Source organism: Crotalus tigris, unplaced genomic scaffold (genome assembly GCF_016545835.1).
Source record: "Crotalus tigris isolate CLP2741 ecotype Arizona unplaced genomic scaffold, ASM1654583v1 scf7180000017552.641344, whole genome shotgun sequence".
Taxonomy (NCBI): Eukaryota; Metazoa; Chordata; class Lepidosauria; order Squamata; family Viperidae; genus Crotalus; species Crotalus tigris.
The window spans coordinates 299913-319107 of NW_024096470.1; the positions used below are offsets into that span (position 1 = coordinate 299913).

At 44.6% G+C, this 19195-nt stretch overlaps 1 protein-coding gene across 1 annotated transcript in view; it reads right to left on the reverse strand.

Moving 5' to 3' along the window:
- Positions 1-19195, reverse strand: part of EEF1AKMT4 (EEF1A lysine methyltransferase 4) — a 73131-nt gene that overhangs the window by 8467 nt on the left and 45469 nt on the right. Inside the window, exon 3 of the mRNA XM_039346892.1 lies at positions 18891-19146. Within this exon, the coding sequence (XP_039202826.1) occupies positions 18891-19146 (256 nt within the window). The remainder of the gene's footprint in view (positions 1-18890; positions 19147-19195) is intronic.

Here is a 19195-nt window from a genome sequence, read left to right on the forward strand (position 1 = left end):
AGGGGCCACAGTTCTCCCATGCTGGCTCAGGAATTCTGGGAATTGAAGTCCGTGAGTCATAAAAAAGCCAAGGTTGCCTACCCCTGGACTAGTGATTAGGTAGAGGGCTAGAAACCTGGAAACCATGAATTCAAGGCTCACTTTAGCCATGAAAGCCAGCTGGGTGACCTGGGGCCAGCCTACCTCACATTGTCGTGGATCAAATACGAGGAGGAAGATGTGTTGGATATGTTCACTGCCTGGAGTTATTTGCAAAAATGTTCAAGGCAGGATATAAATACAGGTAGTCCACTACTTACAATAGTTTGTTTACTGACCGTTGAAAGTTACAACGGCATTGAAAAAAGCAACTTAATGATCGTTTTTCACACTTAACGACCATTGCAGCATGGTCAAAATTGAGACACATAGCAACTGACTCATATTAATGACCGTTCCAGTCTCCTGGGATCGTGTGATCCCTTTTGCAGCCTTCTGACCAGCAAAGCCAATGGGCTAGCCCAATTCACTTAACAACCAGGTTACTGACTTATCAACTGCAGTGATTCGCTTAGCAACGGTGGCAAGAAAGGTTGTAAAATGGGGCAAAAACTCACAGCCAATGTCTCGATTTTGGGCTCAATTGTGGTCGTAACTCGAGAACTACCTATAAATAAAAAAATTGGAGGGATAATGGCTCTACTGTTAGGCAACCAAGCTCTCTCCCGCCCCCCCCCCCCCAGTGTCTCCACCACCCACGAATCTTTCATTCTTTTCCTTCAATTCCTTCAATTTCCCCACCTGGGGAAGAGAAGCTTCTCTTTGTGAGCCAATGCATTGTGATCTTAATAATAACAATAATAGAATTGGAAGGGACCTTGGAGGTCATCTAGTCCAACCCCGTGCTCAGGCAGGAAACGCTATACCAGATATGTCAAACTCGCGATGCCACGTGACATCGCGCTACGTATCGGAACTTTTTTGCCATTGCCGGCAACGGGGTGGGCGTGGTTTTGCGATGACCCGTCCGGCCCACCAGGCCAGCAGTTTGACATCCCTGCCCTATACCATTTCGGACAAATGGCTGTCCAGTCTCTTCTTAAAAACTTCCAGTGTTGGAGCATTCACCGCTTCTGGAGGCAGGCTCCCATCAGTGAAGCACATGGCATGTCCAAGCAGAGGGCTTAAAAGGAAAAGCAGAAAGGTTGATGCCAACCCCCAGGTCAGAACAGCTGAGCGAGGCAAGGGCGCAACCAGGCCCTCTCTAAATCAACGCAAATCCTGTTAAAGGGCCACAAGGCAGCAGCCCCACTGCAGGAGCCGAGCAGAGAGGGATGCTGACAGATCAGCTGTGGCTTCCAGCAGTTTTCATGCTGCGGTTTGAATATCTGTCTAGATTCCTCACTGAGTTTGAATTGACAGTAATGAGACTTCGACCATATTTCACACAACACACACACACACACACACACACACACACACACACAAAAGGAGGGAGGGAAAGTATGGTCCTTTACCTTCTCGGCATCCTCGCTTAAGTAAAATGGTTACAGCAGATCAAGGAGAAGTGGTGGTGCACGGCAAGGAAAAAATAGCCCAACTCTAAGAAAATACAGAATATGGAAGGACAGAGTTGAAAGGGATAGTAGAGTTTTTCTAGTTTGACCTCCTCTCCAAGCAGGAAATGTGATACCATTTCAGACAAACAGCTGTCCAATTTCTTCTTAAAAGCCTCCAGTGTTGGAGCATCCACAACTTCTGGAGGCAAGTAGTTCCACTGATTAATTGTTCTGTCAGGAAGTTTCTCCTTAGTTCTAGGTTGCTTCTCTCCTTGATGAGTTTCCATCCGTTGCTTCTTGTCCTGCCTTCAGGTGTTTTGGAGAAGAACTTGACTCCCTCTTCTTTGGGGCAACCCCTGAGATATTGGAAGACTGCTATCGTGTCCCCCCTACTCCTTCTCTTCATTAAACTAGACATACCCATTCCCTACAATCGTTCTTTGTATGTTTTAGCCTCCAGTCCCCTAATCATCTTTGTTGCTCTTCTCTATACTCTTTTCTAGAGTCTCAACATCTTTTCTGTAGAGCTTTCCCCCTTTTTAGGTTGGAGAGATGTCCATCTCAACCGTTTCCTTTTGGCACTCCACCAGTTTTTTTTTTACAGGGTCAATGTGAGGCTACTTTTCCCGGATCTTAATTCTCACATGTTGTTTTTCTGTAATGCCTCTGGCTTGAAAGTTATAAGACAGGGGTCTTCAAACTTGGCCCTTTGATGACTTGTGGACTTCAACTCCCAGAATTCCTCAGCCAGGCATGCTGGCTGAGGAATTTTGGGAGTTGAAGTCCACAAGTCATCAAAGGGCCAAGTTTGAAGACTCCTGTTATAAGACAATTGCTGTGTCCCCCTCCTAGATACAACCAGGTCAATTAAAAGTCAGCAGAAGTGTTTGCATAGTAGGGTTGTCCATCAAGGGATAGGGATTGATCTTGATTTAGGACTGGGACGGCTTCTTTTAGATCAGTGGTTCTCAACCTGTGGGTCGGGACCCCATCTGGGGTCGAACAACCATTTCACGGGGGTCGCCAAGCAACGCAGTCCGCCATTTCCCCCCTCCCCCTTTTCCTTAGCTGTGCTACTCCCTTTTATTCTGTTGGCTTTTGAAAGCCAATAGAATAGACTCTCTTGAATAGAATCTAATTCTATTGGCTTTCAAAAGCCAATAGGAATTGTCCAGGCTGTCTCTGTCCTGCTGAGCCCGCCAAAAGTCCCATTCTGCAAACAGTGCTGCACCAGTTGAGTAGTCCTCGACTTACGACCAGTTGAGTAGTCCTTGACTTACGACCGATTGGGGGTCGCGGCATTAAAAAGGTTGAGAACCACTGTTTTAGATGAACTCTGTCTAGTAAATTTGAGGTTGAAGGTATTCTGCAAATTACTCCAAACGGGTAAATGCAACTACCAGATAAAGTAGATTGTGTGAATGTAGCTACCGTAACACTGTATGCAACTTTCACTCCCAGCCTTTGTGGCTTCTCCTATAACCAACTTCCAATGTTGGCAATCCTATGACCCGTGAACTTCAGTTCCCAAAATCCTCTAGTCAGTATTGCTGGCTGGGGAATTCTGGGAGCTGAAGTCCACATTTCTTAAAGTTGCCATGGCTGGACACCCCTGGTCTGGAAGAAAGCTTAGGATTTTTTTCCCTGGATATTGCAAACGTCTCTCATTAATGTTTATTTGGGGTGCAAACTGTGTGGAGATGATTTCCAGGTAGCAACAATCAAAACAAAAGTCTTAGCAAATATTTGAAAACTATAATAATCACAGAAGCCCTCCAGTAATGGGAAGGGTTATGACAATTGAACCACCCCTAATTTTCAGCTTCCCCGTTTTCTTGCAAGCCAACTAGCTGAGAACGACCAACAGATCAAATCCACTTTGCCCACCCCCACCCCAAGCTGTCCATATTATGCTAGATGAAACAAATTTAATTGGCTCATTTTTTTTTAAAATCAAACCATGGCTTAGTGTGTTGTCTAAGATCAGCCGTAGCTTTGTATCCTGGGATTCTTATAAAGAAAAAGGTAATTCGTAATTTAGTATTCTCTTCCTATTCAAAGTGAGTCATGGGCCACCATAGGGGAAGAGAGGGTGCTGAACAGAATTGGCTGGCTAACAACGTGACATATTTGAAGCTTGAAGCAGTTGCCTCAAATTCAACACAGGCTGTTCTGACAGCTCCAGATACATTTTGAGCTGTGTTGAGTTCAAAGGGGTCTTTTCAAGCTTCCAGAATGGACAGAGAATCCCATTTTTGAATTTGAAAGAAAAAAAAAATCTAAATCAGAAATGGTTTGAAGAATGAAACGTTTCAAACATTATAAATTTAAAATATTTGCCGTACCTCCTGACAGTTTACAGGTCTTGCATGTAGAAAAGTCTAATTTGAACATCAGGAAAAATCTTCTCTTAAATCCTGTGTGTTGCATCCAGTGGAGAAATGTACCACATAGTTGGATGGGACCTCAGAGGCCATCTAGTCCAGCCCTATTCAACGCTGGGAGGAAACAGGAGGCATTCTTTAAAGCCCCTGAAAGCAGGACAAGAAACAGTGGATGGAAAGTAATCAAGGAGAGAACCCAACCTAGAACTAAGGAGAAATTTACTAACAGTGAGAACAACTAATCAGTAGAACAGCTTGCCTTCAAAGGTTATGGGTGCTCCATCACTGTAAGACTTGTAAGAAGAGTTTGGGCAATTGTTTATCTGAAATGGCATAGGGTCTCCTGATTGAATAGGGGGCTGGACTAGAAGACCTCCAAGGTCTTTTCCAACTCTGCCATTCTATTATTCCTATGTGACTGTATGTTCCTCAAATCTCTGTGCATGTAGAAAATTAGCAGTTCTTCAAATGACAAGAAACAATGGATGGAAAGTGAACACAGAGAGAAGCAACCTGGAACTAAGGAGAAACTTCCTGACAGTTAAGAACAATCAACCAGTGGAACAACCTGCCTCCAGAAGCGGTGAATGCTCCAACCCTGGAGGTTTTTAAGAAGAGACTGGACAGCCATTTGTCTGAAATGGTATAGAGTTTCCCGACTGAGCAATGGGTTGGACTAGATGACCTCCAAGGTCCCTTCCAGCTCTCTTATTCTGTTTAAATGTGTTTGGAGGACTGAAAACTGGAGAAGTTTGACTTATGATAACTTTCCCAGAAGAAATACAATCTATAGGCAGTTTTCAATTTACAGCCATTTGCTAACAACCATTGAAAGTTATAATGGCACTAAAAAACAGCTTACGATCAACCCTCATGCAACTGTAGCAGCAATTTCTGCAGTCACATGATCTAAATTCGGGCACGTCACAACCGGAATATATTTATAATGATTGTAGCATCCCGGGCTTATGGGTTCATTTTTTTGACACCTTCTCAGCCAGCTTCTGACAAGGAAAGTCAATGGGGAAGGGAGAGCCAGATTCACTTAACGACCAAGGGAGTCACTTATCAACTGCACTGATTCACTTAACAACTGTGGCAAAAAAGAGTGACCGAGAATTAAAGGTCTTTTTTGTTCAAGCAGTGTACAGTCACCATTTGTGTTTTAAAGGCAAAAAAGGCTCTCAATTGTCACGCAAAGCTAGCCAGTCCTTGGACACCTTCCATAGCCACTGCCAGGTTTCATCGGGTCAAAAATGTTATGTCGTCCACTTTTTGTGTGTATTGGGGATGGTGAATTTCAGATACTTGGGCAGGCACTTTTTCACCCATTAAGGCATTCAGACATATCTAGTTCAGGATATGTACGGTAGGTCTAGGTCAGGGATGGGCAACCTGGGCTCTTTTATGACTTCAACTCCCAGAATTCCTGTGCCAGCATGGCTCAGCTTGGCAACCTCTCCCTTTCCCCTCAGCATGGCTGGCTCAGGAATTCTGGGAGTTGAAGTCCACGAGTCATAAAAGAGGCAAGGTTGCCTACCTCTGGCCTAGGCCTAGGCCACTTCATGACTTGTGGACTTCAACTCCCAGAATTCCTGAGCCAGCCTGGCTCAGCTTGGAAACCTCTCCCTTTCCCCTCAGCATGGCTGGCTCAGGAATTCTGGGAGTTGAAGTCCACGAGTCATAAAAGAGGCAAGGTTGCCTACCCCTGCGCTAGGAATATGTATGCCTATTGACACTTTCTCATGTTTCAGGCAACTGGCTAGAAAAATCTGCTGCTGGGAAGCCAGATTTTGCCCTCTTATCTGGACTTTGCAAGAGCATCCAGTTTGTTCCTGGGTGACATCAGAAGCTAGAAAATAATTATCTAACATGGCTTAAAGGATGGGGGACTAATGCTTGAATTTGAATGTCCCCCCCCAAATGTAAAAACACCTTTTTCTGTCTCTCCTTGCAGCTAGAAAACTAGTCTCTAGGGATGAAGGAGAACCTAAGGGAATCTTTCCTCAGCTGGAGTTTCCAGATGTGGCAAACTACCTGCCTCACCAGCATCTGACATTTGCCCTAGTGTTCCACATCTGGAAGACCTCAGCTGAAGGAAGGCTCTCTTGGGTCCGCCTTCATCCTTAGAGACTAGTTTTCTAGCTGCAAGGAGAGACAGAGGGAAGTGCCTTTAAACTGGGGACAACCATGACCTGGATGACTGAGAATCTCCATAGACCTTTAAAATGGGGGGGGGGCATTCAAATCCAAACATCTGTCTCCCATCCCTTAAGGCAGTGTTTCTCAACCTTGACAATTTTAAGGCATGTGGACTTCAACTCCCAGAATTCCACAGCCAGCATTGCTGGCTGTGGAATTCTGGAAGTTGAAGTCCACATGCCTTAAAATTGTCAAGGTTGAGAAACACTGCCTTAAGGCAGTGTTTCTCAACCTCAGCCATTTTAAGGTCTGTGGACTTCAACTCCCAGAATTCCACAGTCAGCATTCCGCAGTCATGCTGCCTGGGGAATTCTGGGAGTTGAAGTCCACGGGCCTTAAATGGCTGAGGTAGAAAAACATTGCCTTAAGCTGAGGTTTTGCTGCTTGCTTGTCAATTCCTTCAAGCAGCTCATCCCGAGAGGGAGTGCCTCAAAACCCCATTGCACCTTCCACGGAGATACAGCTCCACAGGGAACTAGAATCCCACAATGGTGGGATTCAGCTGGTTCACACCACTTTGGCAGAAGCAGTAGCTAATTTTTTGTTGCCCAGGCCCAGAATGGACTTCCAGAAGTGGCATCCACACAGAGAACCGGTTGTTCACCTATTTGAATCCCACTCCTTCCTTCCTTCCTTCCTTCCTTCCTTCCTTCCTTCCTTCCTTCCTTCCTTCCTTCCTTCCTTCCTTCCTTCCTTCCTTCCTTTCTTCCTTCCTTCCTTCCTTCCTTCCTTCCTTCCTGTGGTAGGATTCAGCCAGTTCACACCACTTTGGCAGAAGCAGTAGCTAAACTTTTGTTGCCCAGGCCCAGAATGGACTTCCAGAAGTGGCACCCACACAGAGAACCGGTTGTTCACCTATTTGAATCCCACCACTGGACCTGCCCCAAATTCTTCTCCAGCAATTTGTCCACGCTGGCACACCAGAGTGGGAAAAAAATAATAATTCATCCAGCGTCTTTGAACAAGTCCTTTCCTTGGCTTTTGTTGCCAAAAGAGGGGGGGGGGAATCCCTGGAGAGCGTATGGAAACAAATCAACTTAATTATCTTCAACTGTTTCCAGAATGGCAGCTGAGAAGTGAGGTATTTATTTTCTCCCTCAGCCTGGTTAAGGGGAAAAAAAAAGGTATAAATCTGGGTCATGAGTGACACTAATAGGGCGATGCACACAAATCCTGATTTTTTTTAAAAAAGAAAAAAAATGTTACCCAAAAGGGGGGGGGAAAGGGCTCTTGTAATGCAGAGTTAATGAAAATAGAACGATGCATCACAGTTCTGATCAAGCTGGTGTGTGGGTAGCTGGGCCTTTCACACCTTCTGGGGATGGAAGAAAACAGGCCGTGAATCTATGCATTGGAATAAATAAAGGTGGAGGAAGGGAGCTGAAGGCCTAACAGGCAGCCCCAAATGTTGTGCTTTTCCACATTTCTTTCTCCTTTATCAAATTTGTAAAGCCGCCCATCTAGCAAAAAGCCACTGGAATTGTAGCATACGCAGCATTGACTATAACTAGTCCTCAACTTAACAACAATTTGTTTGGTGACCGTTTGAAACAACAACGACACTGGAAGAGTGACTGATGACCATTTTTCACACGACCGCTGAAGCGTCCCCCGTGACCACATGATCAAACTTCAGACGCTTGGCAACTGATTCATATTTATGACAGTTGCAGCGTCCCAGGGTCATGTGATCCCGTTGCAACTTTCTGACAAGCAAAGTCGTAGAACGGGGCAAAACTCACTTCACCGATTTCTTACTGAGCAATGTGAATTTTCGGTTCAATTGTGGTCGTACGTTGAGGACTACCTGCACTGAGGCCATCTACTGCTTAGCCTAGGAAAGGGGTAGGCAACCTTGGCACTTTTATGACTCGTGGACTTCAACTCCCAGAATTCCTAAGCCAGAATCGCTCAGCTTGAAAACCTCTCCCTTTCCCCTCAGCATGGCTGGCTCAGGAATTCTGGGAGTTGAAGTCCACGAGTCATAAAAGAGCCAAGGCTGCCTATCCCTGGTATAGGCCTTACTTTCGGGGAAACATGGTATTTATGACGGGTATGGTGTCCCAGAGTCATATGATCAACAATTGTTAATCTTCCCAGTTGGCTTTTGACAAGAAAGTCAACGAGGGAAGGCAGGTTTGCTTAACAACCATAGGATTTGCTTAGCAACTGCAGTGATTTGATTAATAACTGTGGCAAAGAGGGTCATAAAATGGGGCAAAACTCAGCCCCCTCAGCAAAGGAAATGTCAGAAAAGGGGAAACAAGAGAAATAAAATAAAACAAACTAATAACAGATTAGAAATCTAGAGAATAAATGAGGACTAAGAGATATGGAGCTCGAAAGAGGATTGGATAATTTAGCTTTGATTGAACTTTGGGAGAAGCAGTTTGTTTGAGAGCTATCCCAGAAATATACACAAATTATATGGTTTAGGCCAGGGGTAGGCAACCTTGGCTCTTTTATGACTCGTGGACTTCAACTCCCAGAATTCCTAAGCCAGCATGGCTCAGCTCGGAAACCACTCCCTTTCTCCTCAGCATGGCTAGCTCAGGAATTCTGGGAGTTGAAGTCCACGAGTCATAAAAGAGCCAAGGCTGCCTATCCCTGGCCTAGGCCTGTATTTTTCAACTTTGGCCACTCGGAGATGGGTAGACTTCAACTCCCAGAATTCCTGAGCCAGCATGGGGGAACTATGGCCCCTTCATGACTTCTGGACTTCAACTCCCAGAATTCCTAAGCCGGCATGGCTCAGCTTGGAAACCTCTCCCTTTCTGCTCAGCATGGCTGGCTAAGGAATTCTGGGAGTTGAAGCCCACGAGTCATAAAAGAGCCAAACCTGCCTACCCCTGGCCTTGGAGTCCCTGCGGATTTTACTTTGCTAGTCATAGCTGACTATAAGCGGTGGTGCCCATCTCTGTTTCAAGGCCGTTGCGCCAACGAGGTCCGAAGACATTTGCGCAGTCGTGTGGCCAGCATGATGTCACAGAGCCCTGTTACCTTCCCACTGAAGTGGTACCTACTTATCTACTTGCATCCAGTGGCGGGATTCACCCGGTTCGCACCACTTCGGCAGAACCGGTAGCTAATTTTTTGTTGCCCAGGCCCAGAATGGACTTCCAGAAGCAGCATCCACACAGAGAACCGGTTGTTCACCTATTTGAATCCCACCACTGCTTGCATCTGCTTTTGAGCTGCTAGGCTGGCAGGAGCTGAAGCGAGGATGGGAGCTCACCCCGTCGCGTGGAGCTTGGATCTTGAACCTGGGCTGCCTGCTTTCCAGCCGACAAGCCTAGCATTTTAACCACTCAGCCACCATGGCATCCTGTGCTAAGCCTTCAAATTATTCAAGATTTCAAATCCATCTCTGCTCTGATTCACAACATTCCTGGCCAAGCTCTGCTGTTCTTGTTCAGTCACCTAAGTCATGTCTGACCCTTTGCGACCCCATGGACCACAGCTCACCAGCCTTCCCCCCTCCCGCCATCTCCCATTGTCTCCTGTCAACATACGACATCTGATAATTCAATTTGCCCCTTTTCTCTGGGGTCTCCAGGCCCGGGGGGGGAGTGTCAAAAAAGTCAAGATGGCAGGTATGATTACAGCCCTGTGCCTTCTTACATACAGCTGCCATCTTGAATTTTTTTTGACTTTCGCTGCAAATCACCCTATATTTGCTGCTACAATCCATATCAGAGACTCTAGAAAGAGTGCAGAGAAGAGCAACAAAGACTATTAGTGGCCTGGAGGCTAAAACATATGAAGAATGGTTGCTAGAATTGGGTATGTCTAGTTTAATGAAAAGAAGGACTGGCATTGTCTAAGGGTCTAAGCAATATCTGAGGGGCTGCCACAAAGAAGGGGGGGGGTGTCAACCTATTCTCCAAAGCACCTGGAGGCAGAACAAGGAGCAATGAATGGGAACTCATCAAGGAGAGAAGCAACCTAGAACGAAGGAGAAATTTCCTGACAGTGAGAACAATTAACCAGTGGAACGGCTGGCTTCCAGAAATTGTGGGTGCTCTAACACTGGAGGCTTTTAAGAAGAGATTGGACAATGATTTGTTTATATGGCCCTAGGGTCTCCTGCTTGAGCAGTGGGTTGGACTAGAAGACCTCCAAGGTCCCTTCCAACTCTGTTGTTCTGTTATTCTGCACCTAATCCAAACATACTAAGTAAGACCTGCAAAATCCGAAGTTAATATTGATCCTGAAGTGTTGAGTAACGCAGCTGCTGTGTCTTTATCCAGGCTGATAAAACATATTGTATTGCATATGGCTGTCTTTTTACTCACAATAACTTCTGTTTGGTTGTTCCACAAGGAAAAAAAAAATGTTTACTGCTATAATTCATGGCAAACCTGCTCCCAGTGAAGCTCCTTCAGAGGCAGTGGGATTTGTACTGAAACCCCTGTGAGATCTATCACTGTTTAATAATAATAATAATAATAATAATAATAATAATAATAATAATAATAATAATAATAATAATAATAATAACAACAAATAATAATAATAATAAAGTTGGAAGGGATCTTGGAGGTCATCTAGTCCAACCCCTTCTCAGGCAGGAAACCCTATACCATTTCAGACAAATGGCTGTCCAGTCTCTTCTTAAAAACTTCCAGTGTTGGAACATTCACCGCTTCTGGAGGCAGGTTGTTCCACCGGTTAATTGTTCTAATTGTCAGGAAGTTTCTCCTTAGTTCCAGGTTGCTTCTCTCCTTGATTAGTTTCCACCCGTTGCTTCTTGTCCTGCCTTCAGGCGCCTTGGAGAATAGCTTGACTCCCTCTTCTTTGGGGCAGCCTCTGAGATATTGGAAGGCTGCTATCCTGTCCCCCCTGGTCCTTCTCTTCATTAAACTAGGCATACTCAATTCCAGCAGCCATTCCTTATATGCCTCCAATCCCCTAATCATCTTTGTTGCTCTTCTCTGCACTCTTTCTAGAGTCTCAACATCTTTCTAGAGTCTCAATGATGGACAGGCTTCCAAGAGACGCTGATGATAACAGACACTGAATTGTTACTGATTTTAAAGCAAGTTTAATTATATTTTTAATGGACATTTTATGGAACAATATCAATTTTAGCCATAGAAAATGTGGTGTGTGGGCGTTCTGTGAAATCCAGAATGAACACCTGGGACATTGTGGGCTATTCAATACTTGAACATAAGTTCATTTAGTGTCCCTTCCAAATTACAGCAGCACTGAATAAAGTGACTTATGACCATTTTTCAGAGTTATAACCTTGGCAGCATTCCTCAAATCTTGTTGATCAAAATTCAGAGGCTTGGTAACTGACTCGTATTTATGACGGTTGCAGCGTCCCAGGGTCACGTGACCTCCTTTTGCGACCTTCTGACAAGCGAAGTCAATGGGGAAGCCAGATTCACTTAACAATTGTGTTATCAACTTAACAACTGCTGTGATTCATTTAACAACTGTGGCAAGAGAAGTTGTAAAAGGGGGCAAAACTCACTTAACAAATGTCTCATTTCACAGAAATTTTGGGCTGGATTGCGGTCGTACGTCGAGGGCTGCCTGGTACGATTCCTTAAGGCTATTAAAATTGGATGTTACTTTACGTATGGATTTATTTATTTATTATCCCATCTTTATTATTTTTAGAAATAACTGAATGGGGCAATTTTTTTTACAAGGTGGTTAATGTATCCAGTACAACCTCTTATTTTCCCCACAACAACAACTTTGTGAGGTAGGTTGGGCTGAGACAGAGTGACTGGCCCATAATCACCCAGCCAGCTTTCATCAATAAGGTGGGATTAAAACTCACCATCTCCTGGTGATTGGCCCAAAGTCACCCAACCAGCTTTCACGGAAAAGGCGGGATTAGAACTCACCATCTCCTGGTGATTGGTCCAAAGTCACCCAACTGGCTTTCATGGCTAAGGCGGGATTTGAATTCGTGGTCTTCCGCTTTCTAGCAGTTGGACTCGATGACCTCCAAGGTTCCTTCCAACATTATTATTATTATTATTATTATTATTATTATTAGCCTGCTGCCTTAATCACTGGACCACACTGGCTCTATGTCCCCTCTAGATTTCTTCTTGTTACTATTACTTCTTGCTGCTGATAATTGGCTGTAATGCAGGCAGCCTTCTACCTAGTAGTAGTAGTAATAATAATAATAATAATAACAATAATAATATAAAGTTGGAAGGGACCTTGGAGGTCATCTAGTTCAATCCCCTGCTCAGGCAGGAAACCCTATACCATTTCAGACAAATGGCTGTCCAGTCTCTTCTTAAAAACTTCCAGTGTTGGAGCATTTACCACTTCTGGAGGCAGGTTGTTCCACTGGTTAATTGTTCTCACTGTCAGGAAGTTTCTCCTTAGTTCTAGGTTGCTTCTCTTCTTGATGAGTTTCCATCCGTTGCTTCTTGTCCTGCCTTCAGGCACTTTGGAGAACAGCTTCACTCCCTCTTTTTTGGGGCAGCCCCTGAGATATTGGAAGACTGCTATCATGTCACCCCTCATCCTTCTCTTCATTAAACTGGACATACCCAATTCCAGCAGCTGTAAATCCTTCTACAGCTTCTTTTGATTTTGCCCCAAACCACACTTAGGAATACAATTGCACTGAATTCTTTCAAACAAGCCAGACAATAAATCGTATCTGACATGCCTTAAGACTGCAGCTATGAAAGTTGGGCTGCTTTTTTAAGGCTCACCAAGCATCTAATTGGCTTGTGAAAAGTTCCTTATGCAACTGTCCATTTCTGGTTTAGGTTCCAGCTCTTGGCAACAGTGGCTGCCTTTGTGTAGAATAAATTCAGAAGGGCTATACTTAGAAACTCAAGGGAAATAAGGTTTTTTTTTTTTTTTAAATAAGAGATGTTTTCACGGTGCTGTGAAAAGTTCCTGTCCTTTGCTTTGTGGCAACAAACAAAGAACGGGCAAACAGGCATGGATCATGTTTCTAAGCCGCCCAGAGTGGCCTCAGGACGAGACGGGTGACACATAAATCTACCACAGGTAGTCCTCAGCTTACGTCCACAATTGAGCTGTAGCGTTTCTCTTGCTAAGTGAGACAATTGTTAGGTGAATTTGCCCCATTTTAAGACCTTTCTTGCCACGGGGGGGTTAAGTGAATCACTGCAGTTGTTAAGTTAGTGACAAGGTTGTTAAGTGAATCCGGCTTTCCCATTGCTTGTCGGAAAGTCGCAAAAGAGGGTCACGTGACCCCGGGATGCTGCAGCCGTCAGTTGCCAAGCGTCTGAATTTTGATCACGTGACCATGGGGATGCTGTCACGGTTGTTAAGTGTGAAAAACAGTCATAAGTCACTTTTTCCAATACTGTTAAAGCTTTGATCAGTCGCTAAATGACCTGTTGTAAATTGAGGACTACCTGAAAATAGAAGATTAGATATTAAGAATATGAACGCCTCCTTTGTTAAGCACAACCACGGAATCATAGGCTTGGGAGGGATACTGAAGGTCATCTAGTCCAACCCTCACTGAACTGTATTTGCATTTCAGTTTTTTCCTTTCAGCTGTTTAACACTGACCAGCCTGAGTTCAAACAAAGTTAGTGCTTTATTTATTTGTCTGCATTCCACCTTTAGTATTTGATTGATTTGACTTCAGGCCTTTATGGATTTCCTCATTGTTTTTCAATTTAAAAGATTATTGAGGTGGAGATACGGTGTTTATTTCTGCAGAATTGGCAATAAAGTTTTTAAAGAGGCATTTATTGTTTCAGGAATTGAGGTTTTAATTTAAACAGTCCTACATTTTCCAGAAATGTTATATCTACTGCACCTGGATTTTTTTTCTCTATAAATGTTTCCCCCCCCCCCCCAAATATCTATACCTTGAATATAACATTTCCAGTTCCAGTGTTACTTTTTTTTTCATCATCTTTTAAATCAGTGGATCATTCTGGCAAACGTGTAGAGTTTCATTTCTGCACATTTTGTGTAATTGGGAAGATTGCTATGTACTTGCCAAACATTTGCTCACAGTAGTGTGTTGTAGCCTTTTAGTTTGTTTGTATTCACTGTTTTTTGGATTCTGCTCCTCTTTGTAGGATTTTTGTGTTTTAATTTAATTGTCCCACCTTTCTTTTTTATATTTCTTATTCAGTTCCAAAGTTCTCCCATACATTTCTGTTTTATTTCTGGGGTATTCTGTTATTCATGCATAACCCACACTATTTCATACTGGTTAGCAGTGTTTTATTTTATTGAGCAGAGTTTTAAAAATATTTGATTCAATTTCAGCACCATCCAATTCCAAAACAACTCTTTTTATTATTCGCAGTCAGCCCCCACCCCCCAAAATAGCTTTCTATGAAAAACATTGCAAATTAAGATTCCAGAATAAAGTATATAAGGGCGGCATTCTCCCCCCCCCCTTTTTCTCAGTTTGGTGTTTATGCTTTTCTTTGTCTTCCAAAAGCAGAGAGGAAAATAATTTCACAATGCAACTGCATTTTTCTGGAAACTATTTTGCACAAAAATGTGGAGGAATACAACGCAAGAGGTTTTAGATTTCCTTCAAACATATTTTCTTCCTATGCAACATTTTTTTTTTAGCCTCCAGAGGAAAGTTTTATTGAGAGGTGGGCTCACTTTGCACCCAGTTTCTCTTTTAGGAAATAGAAACCCGTAAAGTTTTTTTTTTTTAATTTAGAAACCTTAGTCCTTATGCAGTTTTTGTAATGTATATGTTGTTTTCCTTTGATTTAGCACCATCCAGGCATTTTTGGACTACAGTTCCCAGAATTTCTAGTCAACACAACTGGGGAATTCTGGGACTTGCCATTGGAACATTTTAAGGATTCCAGATTGATCTCATCAAATCTACATCATCACATCTGTTCATCGTATTTTTATCCTGCCATTTCTCTGATCCTTTTGGATTCACTCCATGCGGCTGGAGGCTGTTTATATTGCTCTTGACAGAAAATCAAAGCTAATGGACAGTGGCTGGACAAAGCCCACAAAATTAATCTACAGGAAGGCTAATCTTGAAGGCTAATCCAAGTTTCCTCCCTATTCTAGCTGGCCAGGACCTCTTAAGCCATTAAACCACCAGGAACAGATTTTGTCCTATGCAAACATGAATATGAAAATAGTTCCGCTCGATTAAAAAAAAATAGAAGCACGAGGTCCTTGAACTATGGTGCTGGAGAAGACTCCTGCGAGTCCCCTGGACTGCAAGGCGATCAAACCCATCAGTCCTAGAGGAGATCAACCCCGACTGTTCTTTAGAAGGCCAGATCCTGAAGTTGAAACTCAAATACTTTGGCCACCTAATGAGAAGGAAGGACTCACTGGAGAAGAGCCTGATGCTGGGACAGATGGATGGCAATAGAACGGGGACGACAGAGAATGAGGTGGCTGGATGGAGTCCCTGAAGCAGTAGGCGTGAGCTTCAGTGGACTCCAGAAGATGGTAGAGGACAGGAAGGCCTGGAGGAACGTTGTCCATGGGGTCGCGATGGGTCGGACATGACTTCGCAACTAACAACAACAACAACAATGTGCCATGACACCAACCGAAGACTTCAAAACACATTTCTTGGAAAAGCATCATGATCCAAGATGGCCCATCATTTTTTTTTTCCTCATTGCAACTTGCAACGTGTCCATTCTGAGAACGGCAAAACCAAGATCTCTTGAAGAAGAAAGACCGAAGATCAGATCTTACTCAAAATCCTCCATTAATACGTCTAGTGCAGTGGTTCTCAACCTTTCTAATGCCGCGACCCCATAATACAGTTCCCCATGTTGTGGTGACCCCCAACCACTTATACATCACCGGGTGCCAAGGGCATGCCAAAGAAAAGGGGGAAAAAATGGCTGACAGCCTTGTTTGGTGACCCCCGTGAAATGGTCGTTTGACCCCAAATGGGGTCCCGACCCACAGGTTGAGAACCACTGGTCTAGTGGTTAAGGGGTCGGCCTAAAAACCAGGAGACGGCGAGTTCTAGTCCGTTTCAGGCATGAAAACTGGCTGGCTGACTTTGAGCCAATCACCAGGAGACGGTGAGTTTCACTTGCTATTTATCACAAGTGGCTTACATCGAGTGCTGAAGCTGGAGCCCTCAAAAACCTTCTTCTGTTGCCTCCTCTTCAGTGGCTGAATATGAGGGGAAACATCCCCACGCAGCTGTGGGCACTCTTAAGTGTGAGGGAAAAAAGTGCTATTTCTAGGATATCTTCTCATGCATAACACTTGGATGCATCTCCTGTTCTCCTTTATGCATGAAGATGGGTTGGGGAAGAACAAGAGATAAGATGGCAGTCATACGGTAGCCCTATTTCCTTTCTTTTTCCTCACAAAGTAGGTTCAGCTGAGGGAGATCCCACAGCTGGGACTGTACTTCAGATCTCCCTGGTCCTGGTCGGGCTCCCTAATCCCTAGTTTTTAAAAATTACTTAAAAATAATCTACAGGTAGTCCTCAACTTACAACGTTCATTTAGTGACTGTTCGAAGTTCGAACGACGACACTGAAAGAAGTGACTTATGACCATTTTTCACACTTAACAACCGTTGCAGCACCCCCAGGGTCACAGGAACAAAATCCGGACGCTTGGCAACTGGCATGTACTTATGACGGTTGAAGTGTCCCGGGGTCATGTGATCTGCTTTTGTGACCTTCTGATTCACTTAATCCCGTGTTACAACTGCAGTGATTCACTTAAACAACGGTGGCAGGAATGGTTGTATAATGGGGCAAAGCTCACTTAACAACTGTCTCGCTTACAAACAGAAATGTTGGCATCAGTTGTGGCCGTAAGTCGAGGACTGCTTGTTTAGAAACAGGAAACCTTTCCCCTTTCTCACTTTCTCTCAGGTTCTCCTTCCCCAGGATCCAACCTGGGCATCGCTCTATATTTTAGCACCTTTATATTTCATTGGAAAATAAAAAAATTCACGGCACATAACACTTCAACCATTCAGGTATACCAAATCTGCACAGTAGAAAATCAAGGGCGGAGTTCCAGTTTCAGGTTGCAGAATTAATCGGAGAGGCTTCAACGGTGCACGGAAAAGCCACTGCCTACCAGAGGCATTAGGACTACGAGCCCCATCGCTCCCGGCCATTTGAAAGGCACTGAGTTGGAGAAAACGGCTTAAAAAAGGTCGGCAGAGAGGACTTCAATGGTTGGATTCTCACAGCAGGTGACGTCCATGTTAAAATGGGGTTCAGTAGTTCATGAGTTGTGCAATAGATGGCAACTACATTTTTGTTTACTCTTTATAGAAAATATTAAAAAAAAAAAACCAAACACCTCACTCCCAAAGATTTTACAGTCCTCACACACCCTTGATCAGGGGTCTTCAAACTTGGCCCTTTTCTGACTTGTGGACTTCAACTCCCAGAATTCCTCAGCCAGGCGTCAGAAAAGGGCCAAGTTTGAAGACCCCTGCCCTTGATAGACAGGTTGAGAGTTCCTCCCCAGAAGAACCAAAACAGTGTTGAATTGGGGGCCCCAACCCTTTAAAATGGAGATCTGGATGGTGTCCTCATTCTTGGTTTTTCAGAAGATCTGTGAAAACCGAGGTGGCCGAGAAGAGCCTTGAGGACACTTAGACGATTCAGAGCACAGTGGCAAGATTAAAAAAAAAAAAAAACCACCCCAAACTTCTCAGTTTTTAACTCCTCCCTTCCCTGCTTTCCCACACACCGGTTCACAACTCTTGAAATATGAGCTTGGTGGGCTGGAAGAAAAACTACTTTCGGCCGCCACATTGGCAGCAGAAAGCGTTCCCATTCCAATTCCCCGGAGAACAGGCCTCTCCTTGCCAACAGAAGAGGAGGCTTGATTATTTTTTTTTTAATCAAAAAGTATTAAAAATGCAGGGAATTATTACCCCAGGTGACCTGGAGCAGGAGGTCTCCAACCTCGGCAACTTTAAGACTTGTGGACTTCAGCTCCCAGAATCCCTGCTCAAAGCCACTCCCACTTTCTTTTACATCCTGTGTGAACTGAGCTTGCTGTATTGCAACCGTCCCTGGTTAAGTTCACACAGGATGTAAAAGGCTTTGAGCACGGGTCGCCAACCTTGGCAACATGGCTGGCTGAGGAATTCTGGGAGTTGAAGTCCACCAGTCGTAAAAGTTGCTGAGGTTGGGGACCCCTGCTCAAAGCCACTCCCACTTTCTTTTACATCCTGTGTGAACTGAGCTTGCTGTATTGCAACCGTCCCTGGTTAAGTTCACACAGGATGTAAAAGGCTTTGAGCACGGGTCGCCAACCTTGGCAACATGGCTGGCTGAGGAATTCTGGGAGTTGAAGTCCACCAGTCGTAAAAGTTGCTGAGGTTGGGGACCCCTGCTCAAAGCCACTCCCACTTTCTTTTACATCCTGTGTGAACTGAGCTTGCTGTATTGCAACCGAACTCTTTGGCAGAGGCAACATGGCTGGCTGAGGAGTCCACCAGTCGTAAAAGTTGCTGAGGTTGGGGACCCCTGCTCAAAGCCATTCCCACTTTCTTTTACATCCTGTGTGAACTGAGCTTGCTGTATTGCAACTGTATCTGGTTAAGTTCACACAGGATGTAAAAGGTTTTGAACAGGGGTCACCAACCTTGGCAACATGGCTGGCTGAGGAATTCTGGGAGCTGAAGTCCACCAGTCGTAAAAGTTGCCAAGGTTGGAGACCCCTGCTCTAGAACAGGTATCTTGGCACAGCCCTTTGAGACCTTCGCCCCACAAGCTGCTCCTTCCCCCAAGGTATTCCTTCCCTAGAGATCAGAGCTGAATGTTGAAGAGGTAATTCTCACAGTCGGGCTCCTGGTGGAGGCACACAGGGCTGGGAGGCGAGGGATGCCGATGGAGGCTCTGCCCCAGGGCTATGTCAGAGGGGGACATCTCCCCACCTTTCTTCATGATGTAGAGGAAATAGTGGAAGTCCTTTCCGTAACTGACATGTTGGATGGACCAGTTGTAGGCACGCTGGGCGTAGTGGCGCTTGCGGAAATGTGGCTGGGCGAAAGTGATGGAGATGAACCTTCCTCGGGGTTGCAAGACCCGGGCGACCTGGGAGAAAATAGGAGAAAGTTACAGAAAAATACGGCCCAGGCTGCTA